The 18902-nt window shown below is 33.9% G+C and overlaps 1 protein-coding gene across 3 annotated transcripts in view; it reads right to left on the reverse strand.

Moving 5' to 3' along the window:
* LOC136026190 (large ribosomal subunit protein uL16m-like) overlaps positions 1-13531 on the reverse strand; it is a 287794-nt gene extending 274263 nt beyond the window's left edge. Inside the window, exons 1-2 of one of the 3 annotated variants that reach the window (XM_065702508.1) lie at positions 13327-13531; positions 5827-5913 (exon numbers count right to left, since the gene is read on the reverse strand). In XM_065702508.1, coding sequence (XP_065558580.1) covers positions 5827-5913; positions 13327-13405 — 166 coding nt within the window. In that variant the 5' untranslated portion in view covers positions 13406-13531. Of the gene's footprint in view, positions 1-5826; positions 5914-7038; positions 7512-13326 lie in introns of those variants that run through there. The other 2 variants (XM_065702509.1, XM_065702510.1) reach the window with 2 other exon arrangements.
* Between the last annotated feature and the right edge of the window lie 5371 nt (positions 13532-18902).

An 18902-nucleotide genomic window follows, 5' to 3' on the forward strand; every position in this document is an offset into this window, starting at 1 on the left:
TAACAAAACTAGCCGGCCAACGTAATGACGCACATTGTCATTGGATTGGATAACATCCCGCCCGCTAAGTGTCACTGGATACCGTCAATCTTCTGGAAGCTAAATCCTCTGATCAGATAGCTTTTGAGGTTTTCAAAACAATGAAGTGATGCAAGCATCAATGGTCTGTGGTAGTACCCCAGTTTCATAATTGTTACCCCTGAACCTTGAAAACACATAAGCGAAACTAATTAGGAGAATGTAACAACTCTTTTTGCTGTTAAAGATTCAACATTAACAAACAGTTGATTCCCAAATACAGCAAGATCTTCAAAGGAAAGCAACACCTTCTTAAGTTGTTTACTTTCATATGTGCCTGACATATTCTTAATCCGTAGTTTTGTGCCTGCTCCTAATAAGAACCACATAACTGCATATGGAATTCTTTTTCATTAAAAACTGAATTTGTGATTTTTCCATATTTTAAAACATACATGGTTGTTTAGGTTTTCAACAAACAAATTCTCACAAACAGAATTCATTTTCATTGTCATTCGTACCTAACCTTAGAATTCCTTAAAGTGACCAGTATAATCTATTAGCAGAGCTTCAATGGTGATCCTCTGCAGTTTATCGCCAGCTTGCCTCATGTGGGATAATAGATCTATCTATCTTCGTCTAACAAACGCCCTAGACCTTCCTTGAGCGACCAATTGTTCTCCTTTGGTACCACCTTGTCCTCAAACGACCTACCTACATCACCTCCAAATATTATCAACTCCCCAAGCCATAAATCAGTCCCCTAACCAAACTGCAATAATCATTACAAACCAAATCAATAACGATTTCATATTAGTAGCTAAGATAATAGAAGCAAAGTGTTTTATGAGCGGATCACCACCCCAACTGAGTTAAAGAAGGCAGAGTAGTAAACATGATAAGCTATCATGCCAAATTCCTTCTAAAGAGTTTTTAAAATACGGCAAAGCTGACTTTAATAGGATCAGTTTTATACTACTATTAACAACTTGTAGCAGCAACAAATCGCATGAAAGATTCAGGAGCTGTATTGTTCCAAGACTTTACATCCTTCGTTTGGTCTTCGTCTTTGTTTTTTTTAGGCTAAGTTGGCAGAACACTTCATCAATAAGCACACAATTTCATATCCAGCCTTAACATTACTTTTTTCAGCTACTCCAAATGCACCTAACTGCAAACTATATCTTACAAGATTTTGGAATATTTGAAAATTTTTTAATAGTAAAGGTAGGTACAAGAACAGACGAAGTGTAGGTGAAGTAAGCAGTCATCGCTTGAGAAAACAACATAAAGACAGGTCTTTCCTCTTCCATCATCTACCATGTGCACGCAAAACCCCTAAATGGTTATTTTCCAGTTTAAATAAATTTTTAGTAAACACAATCAAATTACCAAGAATAAATCCCTCCATTTGTCAATATTTCCTATGCGATCCGAGATGCACTTGACGTTTTTTATCCAGTCTTTATTTTACCGAGCTCTTCTTTTGCTGAGCGTTTCTTAGAGGCATAGTACTTCAACGTACACACTGGGCAGTAAAAGGAAATAAAAAAAACGGTCGGTAAAACAAATGTCGACGGCAGCAATGCATCCGTCCATTGTCACTATAATAACGAAAGGAAAAACAAACGATTTTTTGTTTTAACGCCTACGCCGAAATAGTAGTCTAAGGAACTACATGGAAGCGTACACAGTTTGCGTTTTTTTATGTCTGACGACTGTTGATAAGACGTAGCAGAGGGTATATCAGATTTTTCAGCAAGTTGTTTAGTTTGTCGAAGGACGAGATTGACATCCCAAAAAAATTATAATTATTTTCTTCATCGTTTCTTAAATCATAAAACAAAGAGAGAGGGCTCCATCTTCCTCTGTCCTTTTATTAACTAGATGAGCCCAAATAAGTTTATTTCTTTCCTTCCTCTTCAATCGACAACGAGATAACGTTAATGCACGAATTTGTTCTATACTCCTGATATACACAACACTATGAATGAAATCAACTTTGTTGCACTGTTTCAGATCTATTCATGATCTATCAGATCAATTGTGATCGACTGATGTTGCGATGGTACAATGTTTACTGCTCAGTGTGTGCGCGCTTGAGAAGCAAAGAAAAAAAACGCTTGGTACAAAAAACACTCAGTAAAAAAAAAACGCTGAGTTTGTTTCTGGCTTCTGGATATAGTATTTTCAATCTATGAACGTAGGCCTTCAGAATTGGTTTCAGGGCCTCCTAGCCGTAACTCTATTTACTATTCTACAAGCATGACATTACATGCTTGTAATGTCACACCCTATGAAACCTTTAAGTACTACAAAAGGTCAGTTATACGGTAGCCATAACGACCACGCAGTTTTAAATACATGGGGAGTAGTCTACAAACATATTTCGGATATAACTTCGTTTTCCGAAACCAATACCAGTGAGATCCCTTAGGGCAGGCAACATAAGAGTGAATTACAATAAAAACCTGCTCTTTGGCTGATCCTATTTATTCTACCTTTGATAGAAACCACAGACAAAAGGTATATAATTAATTAAATGTCATGTGACATAAATACCATACAATTATATAAATATTATTTATTTTTTGTCCATGATTGAGACAGATAACACATAAGCAAAGCATTCACTTTGCCAAGGGAAAAGATGATGGATTACCACAGGGGCATTTTCAATGCAGTTGATTATCCATTGTTTTAAAGGTCCCTTATATCAATTATACTAATTCTAAATATCAACTATACAATTTTATACCAATTATAGACGTTTGTCAATTATAAAATTGAAAATATAAAACGTTGCAGGAACAAGCAAAACAAGCTAAAACAGGCATGCCTTTTAATGTAGTAATGTTTAACATATTAAATAAAAAAAAACAAGTTTTTTAACTTTAAGTAAGGAGCGACATTTAAACTTAAAACGAACAATAATTACTCCGTATGTTAAAGGGGTTGTCTCCTCCTCAATTCCCCACTCTTTACTCTAAAGTTTGACTCTTTCTCACAACTCTATTTATTAAAACATTGAAAAGCTTAAGCGTAAGGAGCGAACAACCCTTTTTTATACACGGAGTAATTTTTTTTCGTTTTAAGTTTTAATGTCACTCATTACTGGAAGTTAAAAAAAACTAGTTTTTTTATTTAATATCTGAACATTTTTGAATTAGTGCATGATTTGATTTTGGCTCACCGCACATGAATAATTAAAACAAAATTTGCATATTAATTTTTTTGGCCGAATGGCTTTTTCGTAGTTTTAATCGAACTATTTTGATAAGAAAAGGAGGTGGGGGAGGAGGCCTAGCTGCCCTACAATTGTTAATTACTTAAAAAGGCAACTAGAACTTTTCATTTTTTACAAACTTTTTTATTAATAATAAATATACGTAACTTACGAATTGTTTTTATTACAAATATGAGGCGCTTCATCCCCTCGTCAAAACCTCGCTCTTTACACGAAAGCTTAATTTTTGTCCCAATTCTTTAAGAATGACCCATGAATCACAAAGACCGTAGAATAAATAGTTGAAATTACGAAAAATTATTTAGCGTAAAGAGGGAAGTATTGTGGAAGAGACGAACCCCCTTATTTACGTAATAATTTCTCTTCGTTTTATCTTTTAACGCAGCTCCTTACTTCCAGCTGAAAAAATCTTTTTTATTTATTTTCTCATTGTTTTTTTAAATAATGCTAGAAAATCCTGCACCCCCTTCAAGGAAACTCTCTTCCCTCATGATGAATTCCTCCATGGAATCCTCTCATGTAACCTACCTCAACGCGAAAAAGTCCCCCTTAAAACGTCTGTACACTTCCCAATAACCATTACTATATATAAACAATGGTCAAAATTTTTAACTTACAGCCCCTCCCCCGGGACTATGGGGGATTAAGTCGACCCGAAGTCATAACTATTAGGTTTTTCGACTATGCTGAATAAAACTGCTATTTCAAAATTTTGATCCGGTGACTGTGGGAAAAAATGAGCGTGGGAGGGGACCTAGGTGCCCTCCAATTTTTTTTGGTCACTTAAAAAGGGCACTAGAACCTTTAATTCCGTTAGAATGAGCCCTCTCGCAGATTCTATGACTTTTAGGGGATTCTCCCTATTTTCTATAATAAGGCAAATTTCTCAGGTTCGTAACTTTTGATGGGTAAGACTAAACTTGAAGAAACCTGTATATTTAAAATTAGCATAAAAATACGATTCTCAAAATTTTGTTTTTTAAAGTTTTGGTTTCTATTGAGCTGGGTTACTCCTTACCTTTCTTTTAGGTCCACCTTTCTTTTTAGGCGCTTGAGAAGCAAAGAAAAAAAACGCTTGGTACAAAAAACACTCAGTAAAAAAAAACGCTAAGTTTGTTTCTGGCTTCTGGATATAGTATTTTCAATCTATGAACGTAGGCCTTCAGAATTGGTTTCAGGGCCTCCTAGCCGTACTTTTGATGGGTAAGACTAAACTTGAAGAAACCTGTATATTTAAAATTAGCATAAATATACGATTCTCAAAATTTTGTTTTTTAAAGTTTTGGTTTCTATTGAGCTGGGTTACTCCTTACCTTTCTTTTAGGTCCACCTTTCTTTTAGGCGCTTGAGAAGCAAAGAAAAAAAACGCTTGGTACAAAAAACACTCAGTAAAAAAAAAAGCTAAGTTTGTTTCTTAAAAAAAAACGTCCATTACCACAAACTGTTTGATAATTTAGTTTTTCACTAAAAATAAAACCTGAATTGACTAATCACAAATTAATTTGAAATGAATAATTATAATAACTGACAAAAACAATTTCTAGTGGAATCAAAGAAACTCAATCAGCATGTCACAGATATTGTCACAGTATCAACAGTAGCAGGGACACATGCAGGGAGTGGGCCTCGTCCTCCCCCCCCCCCTACTACGACAAATTTTCCCAAATTTTTGGGTACTTATTAATCAGCAAAAAGATTAAATTAGGGTTTTCATTATTGCTCCCCCCCTGTCAAAGAAAAAATTATGTGCATGTGCCTGACTGGTAACTGCATAAAATATATTTATGGCTGGATGAATTAAGCTCACTATCCTTAATACCCTTTAGTATTTGTCAGGTGGCCTTTGTATCCTCACCTTATACCTTAGCTCCTCCAGTGCTGTCTGTGGTGCAAAAGACATCGAAAAAGACTCTTCCTACATCATGCATGGCTAACGCTGCAATGATATCCTCACATTAAGGTGTCAGTAAGATTTCAGCCATTCTCTGATCACATTCTAATGTACTCCACAGAGTATTCTTTAGACGACCTCTTCTACGCCTACCGTCGGGTTATCAGCGGTGTGTTATGTTAGGGCGACAACTTTCGGATTATCTATCTGTAGCTTGTGTCCAAAACAGGGCCAGTGGTTTTACCAAAGGATGGGTTTTACCAGCGGTTTTACCAAAGAATATCTGGGACAAGCAGCTGGCCATTCCTTTGATGATTTGCCTTGTGGCATTTGTATATGATGTTTTAATCTTCCTTTCAGTGAAATTAATGTACATTTTTAACTTTTCATACTTATTTTCTTTTCATAATTTATCTCCAAAGTATGAACTTTGTTTTTGTAATTTTTTTTTTTTTTTTTTTTTTTTTTTTTTTTTTTTTTTTTTTTTTTTTTTTTTTTTTTTTTTTTTTTTGTTAGGCCACTGTAATGGAGAAAGGGACAAGAACTATTTTTTAATAAGAGTTTTATTGTTTTTTTTTTTAATTCTAAGCTACTGCAATACGATTACAAATAGAAAACATGATGAAATTACTATAATATAGACTAAAGCTTTAAGTTTCAATATACATACCATGGTCAAACATTGGAGGAGGTTGAATATTTTTCACGCCAGCAATCTGACAGAGAGTGAACCCAGGTGCTCTCAATAAAGACTTGCCTAAAATGAATCGAATCATTATTTTGTACTGTTTGACTTTCGGGGTTCATGATCAAATAGCTAAATCTAACACAATATAAATTTAATCATGAGCTGGTCTATAAAACAGCTAAAAACAATTAAAACAATACTTTATGCATTTTGCGACCATTCTATTCTTTCTTGACCAGGTTTCAGCCCATTGTTTAATATTCAATAGGTGCCAGACAAAACTAATTTTCGCATTTTCATTAGTGTAAATATTTTTTTGTTTTTGGAAAGGTGGTATAGAGATTAAAGGATTTTTCACAAGTTCATATTTACTTGGATAATTTTTCATAATTCTTCTCGAAGATGCATTTCCCATTGTTTAGATGTGACAATTTGCAAGGAAAAAAGTCTTCGAAAAAAGTAAAAAAAAGTTTTGTTTTCTTTTTTTTAGAAAAAAAACCAAATATGCAACCTCTTGGGAACTAGATGTGCAAACAAATTAAACCAATACTGATCCTTATTGGAAAGTAAAAAAAAAACAGTTTTCCGATTTATTAACTATTATAAATGACCAGTTGCCCATAAAGGAGAAGAATTTTTTGAGGCTTCTAAGATGAAGATAAAACAGAATTTGATATAAAAACATACATTTTTAGAAATGTTCTACAAAGAAAAAGAGGAAAAAAAACTTTTCCCTTTTTACCAAAATAAAAGGAAAACCACAAATGTTTAAGTATCTTGAGAACCAAACAAGCAAATGGATTAAAGTACTGTACCAAATCAAGTTTTGAAATGGATATGTTGGCTTGTCGAACATGACCCACAATAATTTTTGAATTTATGGAGCTGAAGAGTTTCTTTATGAAGCCAAAGGATTGGTCCATGATTGAAAAACAGGGAAATCGTGTCCATTTAATTACAGTAATTCCGAAGGCATTATGGGACATGTTTGTTACATGGATTTTTATAACCCAACCTACTTGACGATATATACTTTTGACTGGTTAGTCTATTCTAGATTCCTACATCTTATTTGGGTCTCAAAATACTATAAGATTGCTTTCATTCCCAAAATGTATTGTGTCATCTTTCCTAATATACAAAAACAGTTAAAACTTTAAGGAGCTTGTTATATACCAACTGTGTTTATCTTACCTTGAAGCCTTGATAAAACGCTTCTAGTGCAGTCAAGTCCCCAAATCCTGCTCCCATGCTCTGTTGTATGTCTGACAATCTGCTTATAGAGTTTCACAAAAGTCTGGTTGTCTGAGTGCTTGAAATTTTGTCTGACCAGTCTGATGAGCTGTGATGCTTTTGATGTTGTCTTCTGAGTGTATCATGGAATTTTAACTGCAGCACAACAATGATGTCAAGATCTCTTTCGGAATAGATAAGTTTCATGGGTATTTTACAGCCCAGTTTGTCATTCATTGCTACCTGAGGGACATGAGCACTGTTTTATCTTCCCTGTCCATAGAGCCTTGGGTTTTGGATGTATGAAAGTTAAGATATAGGTTTTGATGATTCTTGATCAGAGTAGCAGCATATGTTTGTAATGCTGTTACATTTTGGAGTTATGCAAAACTTCCTACAGAGTTTTATGTCATCTGCACAGCTTTTGGTAGTGCCGATGATATTTCTGTTGCTCCTATTCATAAAGAGTATGAAGAGGAGAGGACTGATTGAACTATCTTCAATCACACCACTGGTCACTTTTGCTGGATTGACATGCTGTTATCCACCATAATTTTTAGGGGTTGATTTCTGGAAAATTATTCTATCCAGGATAGTAGTTATCTTGGCAGATTATACTGTTAGAGTTTATCCATTAGATTTGCATATGATACACTTTCAAACCCTTTTTCCACATTGAATAGTACTGCTAGAATGCTTTGACCCTCTTCCAGTGCTTGTGTTCAGTTGTTGATTATTTCTATATTTGTTAGATAGGAACCCATACTGGTTGGGTTTCAATATGTGGTTCCTCCCTAATGTATCCTTCAAGAAATTTAAAGACTAGTGATGTCAGTCACTCAGGTTGGTAATTGTCCTTTGAGTTGTTCATCTTTTTTGTGAATAGGAACAGTAATTGCTTTGGACCACTCCAATGGTATAGTGCATATTTTGAAAATGTCTAACAAAGGACTTACAATACATTTTGAAAACTCTTTAAGCCATAGTAAGGCTCTATCCCATTTGAGCTTTTTGATTAGTCTGATTGAAGATACTGAAGTTAAATTTTGATTTCTTCCTTAGTCATGAAGAGGTTTAAGTTGTCAGTTTCAGGTAATGGTTCAAGGTTTGCTTATTTTGCCTTAAAAATAGAGCAGAAAACTCATTGAAATCATTGGCCTCTTTGGGTTTTGAACTTGTGATTGATCCATTTTTGTTTGTAAGGGTGGGTATTTCTCTTTTTGTGGTCAACATTGCAATAACAAGCTACCAGAATTTCTTTGAAGGTCATTTTGCTTCACCTGCAATTTTTTTCTCTTGTTCTTTTTTTTACCAATCTAGTTGCTTCTCCTATCTTGTTGCTAACTCAATTGTATTCTTTTCTGGCTTACTCTGCTTCCATTTCATGTTTTTACCCCTCTTAATTTGTTGAATTTTTTCTTGATATTAATCAATCTTTTGAGCTTTGAATCCATTTGTTCCAGAGTCCTTGTATACAGGAAGATTTACTTTTCTATGCATGCTTCTGCACAGTAAGTTAATATATTGCAAAAGAGCTCAAACTTATTGCTAAAAATTTCTAGTATTTGCAGGATAGTCCAACTGATTTGCTGGACAATTTCTTTAAACTTGGACTTATTTTTTTTTTTTTTTTCATTTCCTTCTTCTGGTGACGGTGCAGCTGGCTTTGGTTAAAGGTCAGATTGACTAGAAGTGTTATGTGGTCACTCTTACCAATTGGGGAATTATGCTGATTATTTTCACAGTTTCAGGGCTACAAGTGACAATGAGGTTGAGGATGTCTTCTTTTATCTGTGCTCTGAATCTAATTGGTTCTGTGATTAACAGTGAAAAGAAGTTTTGTTCAAGGAGTGAGATAAATGGATTGGCTAGAGAGTTTACTAGATGCAAATTGATTTCAGAGGACTTCAAATCACCAGCAGGGCTTACTGGTTTTCTGATTAGAACCACAGCATATAGTATCTCATCCAGATATTTAAGTGACTAATGGTTATTTTCTGCTGATTGAGAGGATGCTCTATACACACATCCATTGTTTATACTGGTGGTCCTTAATTTAAGCTCTATAAATATTATCTCAAGTCCTTTAGTATTGCACTCTAATGTGTCCAAGGTTTGCTGGCATTCAACACTATGTTTCGCATAAATTGCAAATTCCCAACCACTTCCTTGTATATTAGCTGTTGCAAGCTGATAGCCAGGAAGGAAGATCTCACTATCCTGGACTGCTATGTTTCTTTTTGGCTTGACTTCCACAACAAACATAATCAATTATTCACTTTGTAACAACTGTGCTTGTAGTTCATTAAGTTTATTTATAAGCTGGTCAGTGCTTGTGTACAAAAGCGCCAGCTTTGTGGAAATGATATCATTTTTCTTGGCATTCTTCCTGGTATTGTCAGTAGGCCTATAATGAGGGCTAAATTTGTCAGCCAGGCTTTTTAGCCCATTGTTATGTTCAGAGCAACTATTCATTTGTTCCTTTATTTTTTGACCTGCTGGCTTGAATTGCAGTCCTTGCTCAAATTGTTTGTGCAATAACATCTTTAGTGCTGGCAGTGTTATATCATAAAATACACTATTTATATTGACATAATACAACAAGCTTTAGGTAGGAGAGATCTTTCTTAAGAAGCAATACTGTCTATCTTAATCTATTATCAGCCTAAAAGGATGAAGATCCTCGAGAGGTATTGCTGGCACACGGGGTGTGAAACTGACATTCAAGTTGCTGGATCTTTTGTGCAGAGACAAGTAGCAATCTTGTTGCCTTACCTTGCTGCAGCAGGGTTCAAACCCTGGCCCTGTATTGCCAAACAGAGCATCAATTCATTGCGCTAAAAAAGGGTACTATCAGCATAATAAAGATCAAATTCAAGTATTTAATGCAAAAATGGACTTGAATGGAACAAGATCTGAGGCTTACCCATCAACTAAAGGACTTTCTACCAAAATATAAAAAAAAGGCAAAGCAAAACTCATCCTAGGGCATCATACCAGTGAGTGGCCTGTGCAGCATAAATGATTAGAACAAACATTTTATTGCTAGTAAGTGCAATTTAAGATATATAAGGCATTAAGCCCCTTTGTAAAACATTTTCAAAAAGAGAAGAGAAAGACATTGGAAATGTAAACTATATACATTAAAAAATTAGCATAAAGTCCTTTTCCATAGATTTATGACATTTGTAAGACATGGACTGAAAAAAAATCTGAGAATGCTCTGCCAGAGTAAGCATACTTTAGAAAGACCAATATTCCTACAATTTATAGCCTAAATAATAATTTCTTTTTTTATAAGAGGCCTAATCTATATTAATTGCATAATAATATTGTAATCATAGTAATAATATGATCTATAAAATAAGTACCATAATTTTTTCCTAGAATAACTTATCATTTTATTACTAGCAGATTTTGAAGAAAAGCATCAACTTAAAATGCTAAATCTAAATTTACCTTGTAAAACAGAAACCAGATAGCCAAAACAAAAGTAATGGCTATTAGATCTTTGATTTATTCAATTTCAAGATATAATAACCCCAGTTTTCAAAATTGCATCCTAGCCTCCTATAACCCTCCCTCTAAGGAGATATATATCACCATAGGCAAGGCAACAAACAAAAGTTTGCCTATTTCATGGGAGACATTATTTTAACTTCTTACTTCTTATAAAAAGTTGGTTTATACTGTCATGTAAAGCTGAGTTGAAGAAAAAATGCAAACATTTTGAAAATGTTCTAGACCATGAGGAAGTTACAGGAAAAGACACTGAAAATAATGAAAAAGTTTGCAACACTTTGGACGTGAAGAATTATTTATTTTGTGAAGAAAAGGCATTAACTTGGTTTCTGCAGGAAGCAAATTACCTAGTATGATGGTTTCTAAACAAAACAATTAATATGGTGATATTTTTTGGACTTAGAGGTACTGTAGACAAAGTTTCAAGAGAAGAAAAGTGTAATTTTAGGAGGACAAGAAGATGCATCATGTTGCTAAAGACTGTGAATAAATGGCGTTGAAGAGGTAATTTTGGGTAACAAGAAGATTGATTAAGTGTAGAGGCTCACTTACATAGTTAGCATTATTAGTAAAGTTCATGTACCAAAAATGTTAAAAGTAGAAGTACCAAGGTCCAAGGTATTTTTTTTGCAATTGAAAAAAGCTTGATTAATTGGAAGATAAGTCCACAAACCAAGATTAGAATAGTAAAAGCTGCAATGATTAAAGTGGTCAAGTAAGGTATCTGAGGCAAGGGTGCTCCACAAGATACAGGAGAACTTTTTAATTTTTTCTTAGAAAGTGTCAACAGATTGTTTTGGGTACCCTGTTTGACTGAATTTATTTTAAACAGTATGCTGTACACAAAACATGAGTTAATCTGGCTTTCTGGGGCTATAAGAAAGGAAAAGGTGAGACAGCTAGAACATATTTTGTGGAAAAAGGAAGACAGATTGCCAAAAATATTTCTTTTTGATCAACCATCTAGGGCCAAATGACAAGCAGGTTACTCCCAAAAGGAGAGGAAGGAGGTTGTAAGGAAATATGTACAAAAAAAGAAACTTCTTGCAAAGGTGTAAAGAGAGAGGCTTTGAATTGATTGGGATAGAGGAGGAGCATGCATAGTTATGTTGGAATTAGGTGGCTTCATAATGTAGTGAGTTTTTGATAGGATAGTAGTAGTAGCATTGATTATTATATTTGGAGGTAAGTTTAAACATTTTCAAATACTTTGATTATGAAAAAATCAACTGTTGATGCCTTTTTTAATGCTCTTCCTAAATTCAAAAATCCCCTTTGGGACAATTTTCATTTTGAGCCCTTGATGGGGCCCCAAAAAGATAATTCATTGCCTTGTCTAGTTTATAGTCTAGACAAGTGCCTTGTATAGTGTATAAATTAAAAAAAGGTTGAAAACTAATTAGATATCAAAAATACTTTTTAATGAAGTTTTAAAAACTTTCTATGTTTATCAGTGTTCTCCTAGCAAAAACCAAAAGAATCAAAAAGGAAAATCAGTACTACCCATGCAAAATGTGATTTTCTTGTTTTTCAAAGTGGGGGCTGTATGCTTGTTTTTGGTAAAATTCTAGTTAATTGACTTCTTGCTATCTCAGAAAGGGTTTAGGTAGGAAAATGAAACTTTCGGGGATGAATCTACAGAGTAAAGTATGTCCTGGGAAGGTATTTTGAAGCAACTACCTCCACTCCTTCTCCCTCTAGAGGGCCCTGACCTTTGAAGACCTTTAAAAATATGTGTGTTATAAAAGTGAAACCTTGCAAAATAGATTTTCTGCTTAATTGAAGTACAACAAAATTGTTTTCAGCTTCATAACTTTGCTCAATTCCATTTTATAAGGTTTTAAGGATATGCAATTACATTTCCTAATTTTGAAATAAAAACCAGTGATATGGTTCAAAATTCTACTCAAATAACAGGAATTGCATTTTCAGAACTAAAGGCAGGAAAAAAGCAACTAGTAACTGAAAATTAAGGTAAAATGTTGTTTTGTCAAAATTTCAATAGGTCATGTCATGTAGGCAAATTTCAGAGCCCTCTTGAGGGAGAAGGAGTGGAGGTGGGTACTTTAAAATACCTTCCCGGGACATACTTTAGTCTATAGATTCGTCCCTGAAAGTTTCATTTTCCTAACCTAGACAATTTCTGAGATAGCAAGAAGTCAATTAACTAGAATTTTACCCTTGTTTTTTATTTAGGATTTAAACCATGGTATACTTATTCATTTTGATTTGACATGATTTCTTAGGGGCTTCAAGCTCTTTTTATAAATTCATGCAAATTTGGGATCAAAATTAAATGTTATTACTAGGACCAATACAAATAACAATTAATGTTCCTAATCCAGCAACAAATGAAAATTTTTTCTCTCAAGACAGTTCTTTTAAAAACACATTTTTAAACATTATGTTAATGTGGCTGTTTTGAGCCCCTTAAAGGGATTAAAGTGGAATTTTACCAAAAGCAAATATTAAATTTGTATAGAACGAAAATTAAAGGGCATCAAATAATGTATACACTTGTTTCCTAGCTAATTTACATGAATATGTTTAAATTCACCTTAACTATTTGAAAAGGGAATTATCAGACATATTGAGTAGCTATGGAACAATAAAAGATCCACAAATATACCCAAAATACATTTACCGAACAAATTTAGAGTAGAATGCAGATAAGAACTTGACCTAATAGCCAGCCTACATTGTCTAATGACCTAATACAATACTTACTCTTTGATACTATTCCTTGGGCCAATTCCTCATTGAAAATAGACTTTATATTGTTTTTCAAGTTAATTCTGCCGAGCATGATTGCAATTGCAGCCTCAAAAATTCTTCAGAAATTATGTTTATTTTTTTCAAAACAATGCGTCTTAAATTTCAAAAATATTGCGATAGATAACAGCGTTACCCAGGAATAGACAGACATCATAGTAATTGATGGTAGTCAATTGGAATAGCTTACTGAGTAAAATAGTTATTGTGCTCTATTGAACGCAGTCTGAACATTAAAATGAGTTTCCTACAAAAAAAAAGAGATCATAATAGAAAACAAATAACAAACTCATAGGAAGTTTAAAATATCAAAAGAATTGGCTATTATGCTGATTCTAACTATATAAGTTTCTTAAAGTTTAGTGTTACCCACAGGGTTACCACTCAAACTAAATTATTGGTACTATTCAGTGTCTCTAAAAAAATACTCTCACTGCATAGAAAGTACTACTTTCCAAAATATTTGCCGCGTGTTCCACTTCACGCGATGCGCGAAACACCTCTTAAGGAGCTTTTTTTTATTTTAAAACCTTTATTTACTCTTTGACTTATCATATATATCAGAGTTATTTTTACCTCTATAGCTAGTTCTCTTCAACTGACTTTTGACATTACAGAAAATAGCAACTTATATTGGATGCAACTTTAGGTAAAAATGTCTCATCTCTTGATGTCCATATTCAGCGGTCTATGATTCCTTAATGACTATAACTCGTTAAAAGTGATAGCATATGTATTGAAAATTATCATTTAGTATCAATATTAAGGAGTTTCTTTCAAACTGAAATGATTTTCCAGTACTTATATCATATACTCACTACCGCTCAAGCTGTTCATGCATTGACGACTATAAACCGGTTTCTTTGGCTAGTTTCTTTCACCTTCGAGTGAGAAAAGACAAATAGAAGTGACAGAATAGATCGGGAATATACAGTTTGGGTTATACACTTGCCATTAGGGAGGGTACTATTCTTACTTCGTAATATGTAAAATAATTATAATTAACACATTTTGCATTCAGACCCACTGTACTGTACCCATGCCCCCATTATATGCAAATATACAGCCCAAATTTGTTTCTAAAATACTATATTTTTGTCATGCTTAAGTATATTTTAGTGGGTTAACTTGACTTCAATTCTTGAGTAGCAACGGGTATATCATATAAGTACCGGTTTTCCTTAATTCAGTTTAAATGATATTTTCTTTCTTAACTGGAGAAAAGGGTCTGTTATTGCTTTTCAATGTGGGCTTTACTATGATATAAGATAATTTGCAATGTATCTTTATTAATTTTTCATCATTGCTATTAATGAATTTTGCATGTGAATTTACTAGCTGAGGTTCTTCGCATAAAATTATACATTTAGTCACCAAAAATATTTATGCAATTAAATATATAGATACTTAGCATATGTATTGAAACATAAAACTGTCCTGGGAATTTACTAATTTAGTTTTCTCACTTGATAAATAAAGTGTCCCTCGAAATATTTTCTTGCAAAATTTAAGAAGACGAAGAATCAAAGAAGCAGAGGTAGCCTATTCTCCCATTTACACTATTCATACCTAATATCGATACCTGGCTTTCCTATAATCGAAAATAACTCACTTTGACAGCTTTTATTATTTTTGTAGTTAGAACATTTCTAACTATAAACTGTTCATAATGCCATTGAAAAACACTACACTTTTTCTTGTAACCTTAGATTATATTCAGGTATTAAGGAAAGGAGAGGGAGGGGAGGGAACAAATGGTTAAATTGGAAGAGATTAAAAAATTTACCCAAGTTTGGTCTATCTTTATGATTATTCTTTTTTCTTGATGTCTGTCTGATTGTATGACTGAACAAAACCCAAATGCTGTCTGTAAGCCGTATCGCAATTTAACGTCTATTTGTTACCATACCAAGAGAGCAATCCATAAATAAAAATGTTAGTATGTTATGTCTTACTTCTTATTATGCGAATGTTTGTCAAAAAACCGGAAATCATTATTTCATTTACAGGGAAATGGACAGCTAATGAGCAAGTTGATTTGTTAAACATTGAATTTAGCACTTACGTATTATACCAGGAACACTCGAGAAGTGAAGTTTGGTTAATGCCAATGAAGGTAAGGTTGGGTTAGGTTACACTCCCAAAGATGTTACTTCTCGTAAGAGTACAAATTCATGGTTTGTCCGTTGACGCACTGTTTTGTTTTGGGCAACAGCCCCTTATCCTGGAGAATTGTAATTGCCTGTTCTTCGGTCCTTGGCAAAACCCAAATCTTAATTTGAACATCCATAACGAGACACTTTATTCTATCACTATGTATTGTAAAATAACCGGTTATTGTCCATTCTGATCTTCTTGATCCAAATTCTCGTGTGTTTCTCGTATAATACATAAGTACCTTGAATTTTAAAAAGCGCTTATTTTAACAAAAGTACTGAATATGCATTTCATTTAACAAAAAGTATTGAAAAGGCCCTACTTTTATAGAGAGTATTAAAAAACAATACTCTTTCAGTTAAAAAGTATTAAACTAGTACTGTATTCCCCGTGACAACGCTGGTTACCCATCAAAGGCCTGAGTCACTTGCCTGATTACTCAAAAAAAGATGAAAACACCCCTTTTTCGCTTTTTCAGAAGGGGAGTACCCCCTTCTGAATATTCGCAGGGATTGAATTGTTTAGAGGGCCTTTTGGTGGAGGGGGAAGTTTTTCCGTGGAGGTGGAACCGGACTTCCTGTCATCATTCAAAATACAATCAGAAATTAAATTTTAAAAAAGTTTTTTCGACTGAAAATAAGGAGTAATATTACAACTTAAACAGAACATAGATTATTACAAATATAAGGAGGGTCGCCCCCTTTTCAACACCTTTCTCTTTACGCTAAAGTTTGAATTTTGTCGAAGTTCTAGAAGAATCACTCCTGAAACACGAGGATGGTTAAATTTCAACAATAAAATGTTTTTTCAGAAGAAATGAAAAACTTCTTTTTTGAAGAGCGAGGTGTGAGGAGGGGGCAATCCCCGTCTTATACGTAATAACTTAATCTCATTTTAAGTTTAAGCATTGCTCCTTACTTTCAGTTGAATTATTTTCAATTGAATTTAATATACTGAACGAATCGACTTTTTATGTGGATTTCAACTAAATAACATCTTTGTATTTGAAGCTACCCATCAAAAGCAAAAAGTCTGAGAAACTTTGCCTGGCTTTTGAAAAATAGGGAAATACTCCTAAAAATGCAAGTGTTGTTGATACAAATTACTAAGTCATATTCAGCATGTCCAAGAGCTTTGCTATAGAAGTTTCAAGTTTCAAGAAAAATATGGGATTGTGCACACCTCCCCCCCCCAAAGATTACGAACACATGTTCATTTGTTTTTTCTCTCAGGGGTGATCAAATTGAAGCAATCGTCCAAGAACATTGAACGAGAGCAAAAGCAAACAAAAAGGTTCTAGTGCCTCTGTCTAGTAGCAAAATAGATTGTGCATCAGAAAAGTGGCATTTTTTGTCATTTTGTAAAACATAAATTACGATTCGGTCTGAAAGAGGGCCAAGTCGCTGTGGAATAAAAATTCTGACATGGCCAATTGATTCATAGCTATGGAGAAATTAAATATTGACCCTTTTAGTTTCAGAAGAAGTAATTCTGTATAGTGTCGCATTCATTCCTAAAAATACACATAATCCACATAAGATAAATTATTAACATAGACATTAATCACAAAGCTTCATTTAACCAAATTGGGTTGCTCGATGTTTCATTAAATTAATTTAAAAGAAAGTAAAGGTTATTTTAAACTTAAAATCAGCAGATCCAAATACCTGTAAAATTCAAGCTCTAAAGTGCCAGGAATTACTATTGAAGAATAAATGAAACCAAAAACGAACAGAAATTAAATAAACAATCGTAGCAAAAAACATAGCAAGTTCTTTTTCAGAAAGTTTTTTTTTTAAATTAACTTTTTGTCGGTTTTCGATTGCAAAAAGTTTCATGTCTTTAAAAATTCCTCATTTTGAAATTAAACTTTTTTTTTCAACATCAAATGTTCATCAAAGTATCAAAACTAGTATCAAAGCAACAATGTCGAAGTAAAAAAAATAACAAAGTAAAGAAAGAATCAAAGTAAACAAGGTATCTGGGTAACCATAAGCATAACTTACTGCCTTTGCACCATAAATTGAAATTGCCACGCAAATCGCAAAATCCAAGTATTGAAGAAACAAAGCGCCAAAGTAACAATAAGCAAGTTCCGTAGCTCAGAGCCATATCCCCGGAGTTGGGGCGGGGGGTTCAACCCCAGAAGCATATATACTTGGCCTTTGAACTTTTTGAACAAAATGACAATCTGAGAATTTTGACGAGATGCCCTTTCAAAAAGTAGGGCGTGGACTAGTTGCCCATTGGTCACTTCCGATTCTTAAAAAAGAACTAGAAGTTTCAATTTCCGATCAAATGAGCCGCCTCCAAAGTTAGTACTACCACAGGTTCTATAAAAACTTTATATTCCAATAATAGGGAACTTACATAAGTCACAATCCTAGCCCCGGGGGGGCTATTGTGGTTTCTCAACCCCTAAGTTATAGTAATTTGAATTTTTGACTATTTTGAACAAAATGGTTATTTCAAAATTTTGAAAAGATGCATTTGGAGAAAAAAAGCTCAAGGGGAGGGGGAGGGAGCTTGTTACTTTTGATAATTGTCGACCCTTAAAAGGGGCATAATAAGTTTCTATTTCCAGTCGAATTAACTTCCCCCAAAGTTTATACGGCCACGCTTTCCAAAGAAGCTTTACATGTTAACGATGGCTGCCAGTATAACCTATAGCCCTTTCCCCTAGGGCTGGTATTCAAACCAGGAACCGTAGCTGTTTGACATTAAAACAATTTTGGACAAGATGGCTAACTCAAAATTTTGATATGAAGCATTTAAAAAAATGGCGTGGGGAGATTGCTTACCGTCCGATTATTCTTGACTTTTAAAAACGGAGCTAGAACTTTAAATTTAAATAGAATGAGCCTTTTCCAAAGTCTAAGCGATTACCCCTTTGATAAAAACCTTATACATAAACAATAGATAGCTTGCGTAACTTACATTCTCGCGCTAGGGGAAAAGCGAGGTTTTGTTAACCACCGAGGCATATTTAAACTTGAGATTTCGAGGGGTATGGTCCGGAGGCCCCCCTGCGTACGTGTCAGGGCCTTGGTATCCTTCAATTACATTTGACTCTTAACAAGGATACTAGAAGTTATTATTTCCAATTTAATCAGCCCTCCGAAGCTTATAACACCACACCTTGCGTATGAAGCACCTCTGGAGGAAAATAATAAAAAAATATTGAAGCTATATAAGATTTATTCATTCATTTGTGTTTGCACCCGTTATTTTTATGTTTGTAATTTTTATCTTTATTTTTTAATTTTTATTCGTCTGGGTTTCGTTTATTCTTTAATAGTGATTTCTGCTCTTTTTTAGTTTTAACTATAACAGGAATTATTTTCTGTTGGTACTGAGTTCAATATGGCTCTTTA

Source organism: Artemia franciscana, chromosome 4 (genome assembly GCF_032884065.1).
Source record: "Artemia franciscana chromosome 4, ASM3288406v1, whole genome shotgun sequence".
Taxonomy (NCBI): domain Eukaryota; kingdom Metazoa; phylum Arthropoda; class Branchiopoda; order Anostraca; family Artemiidae; genus Artemia; species Artemia franciscana.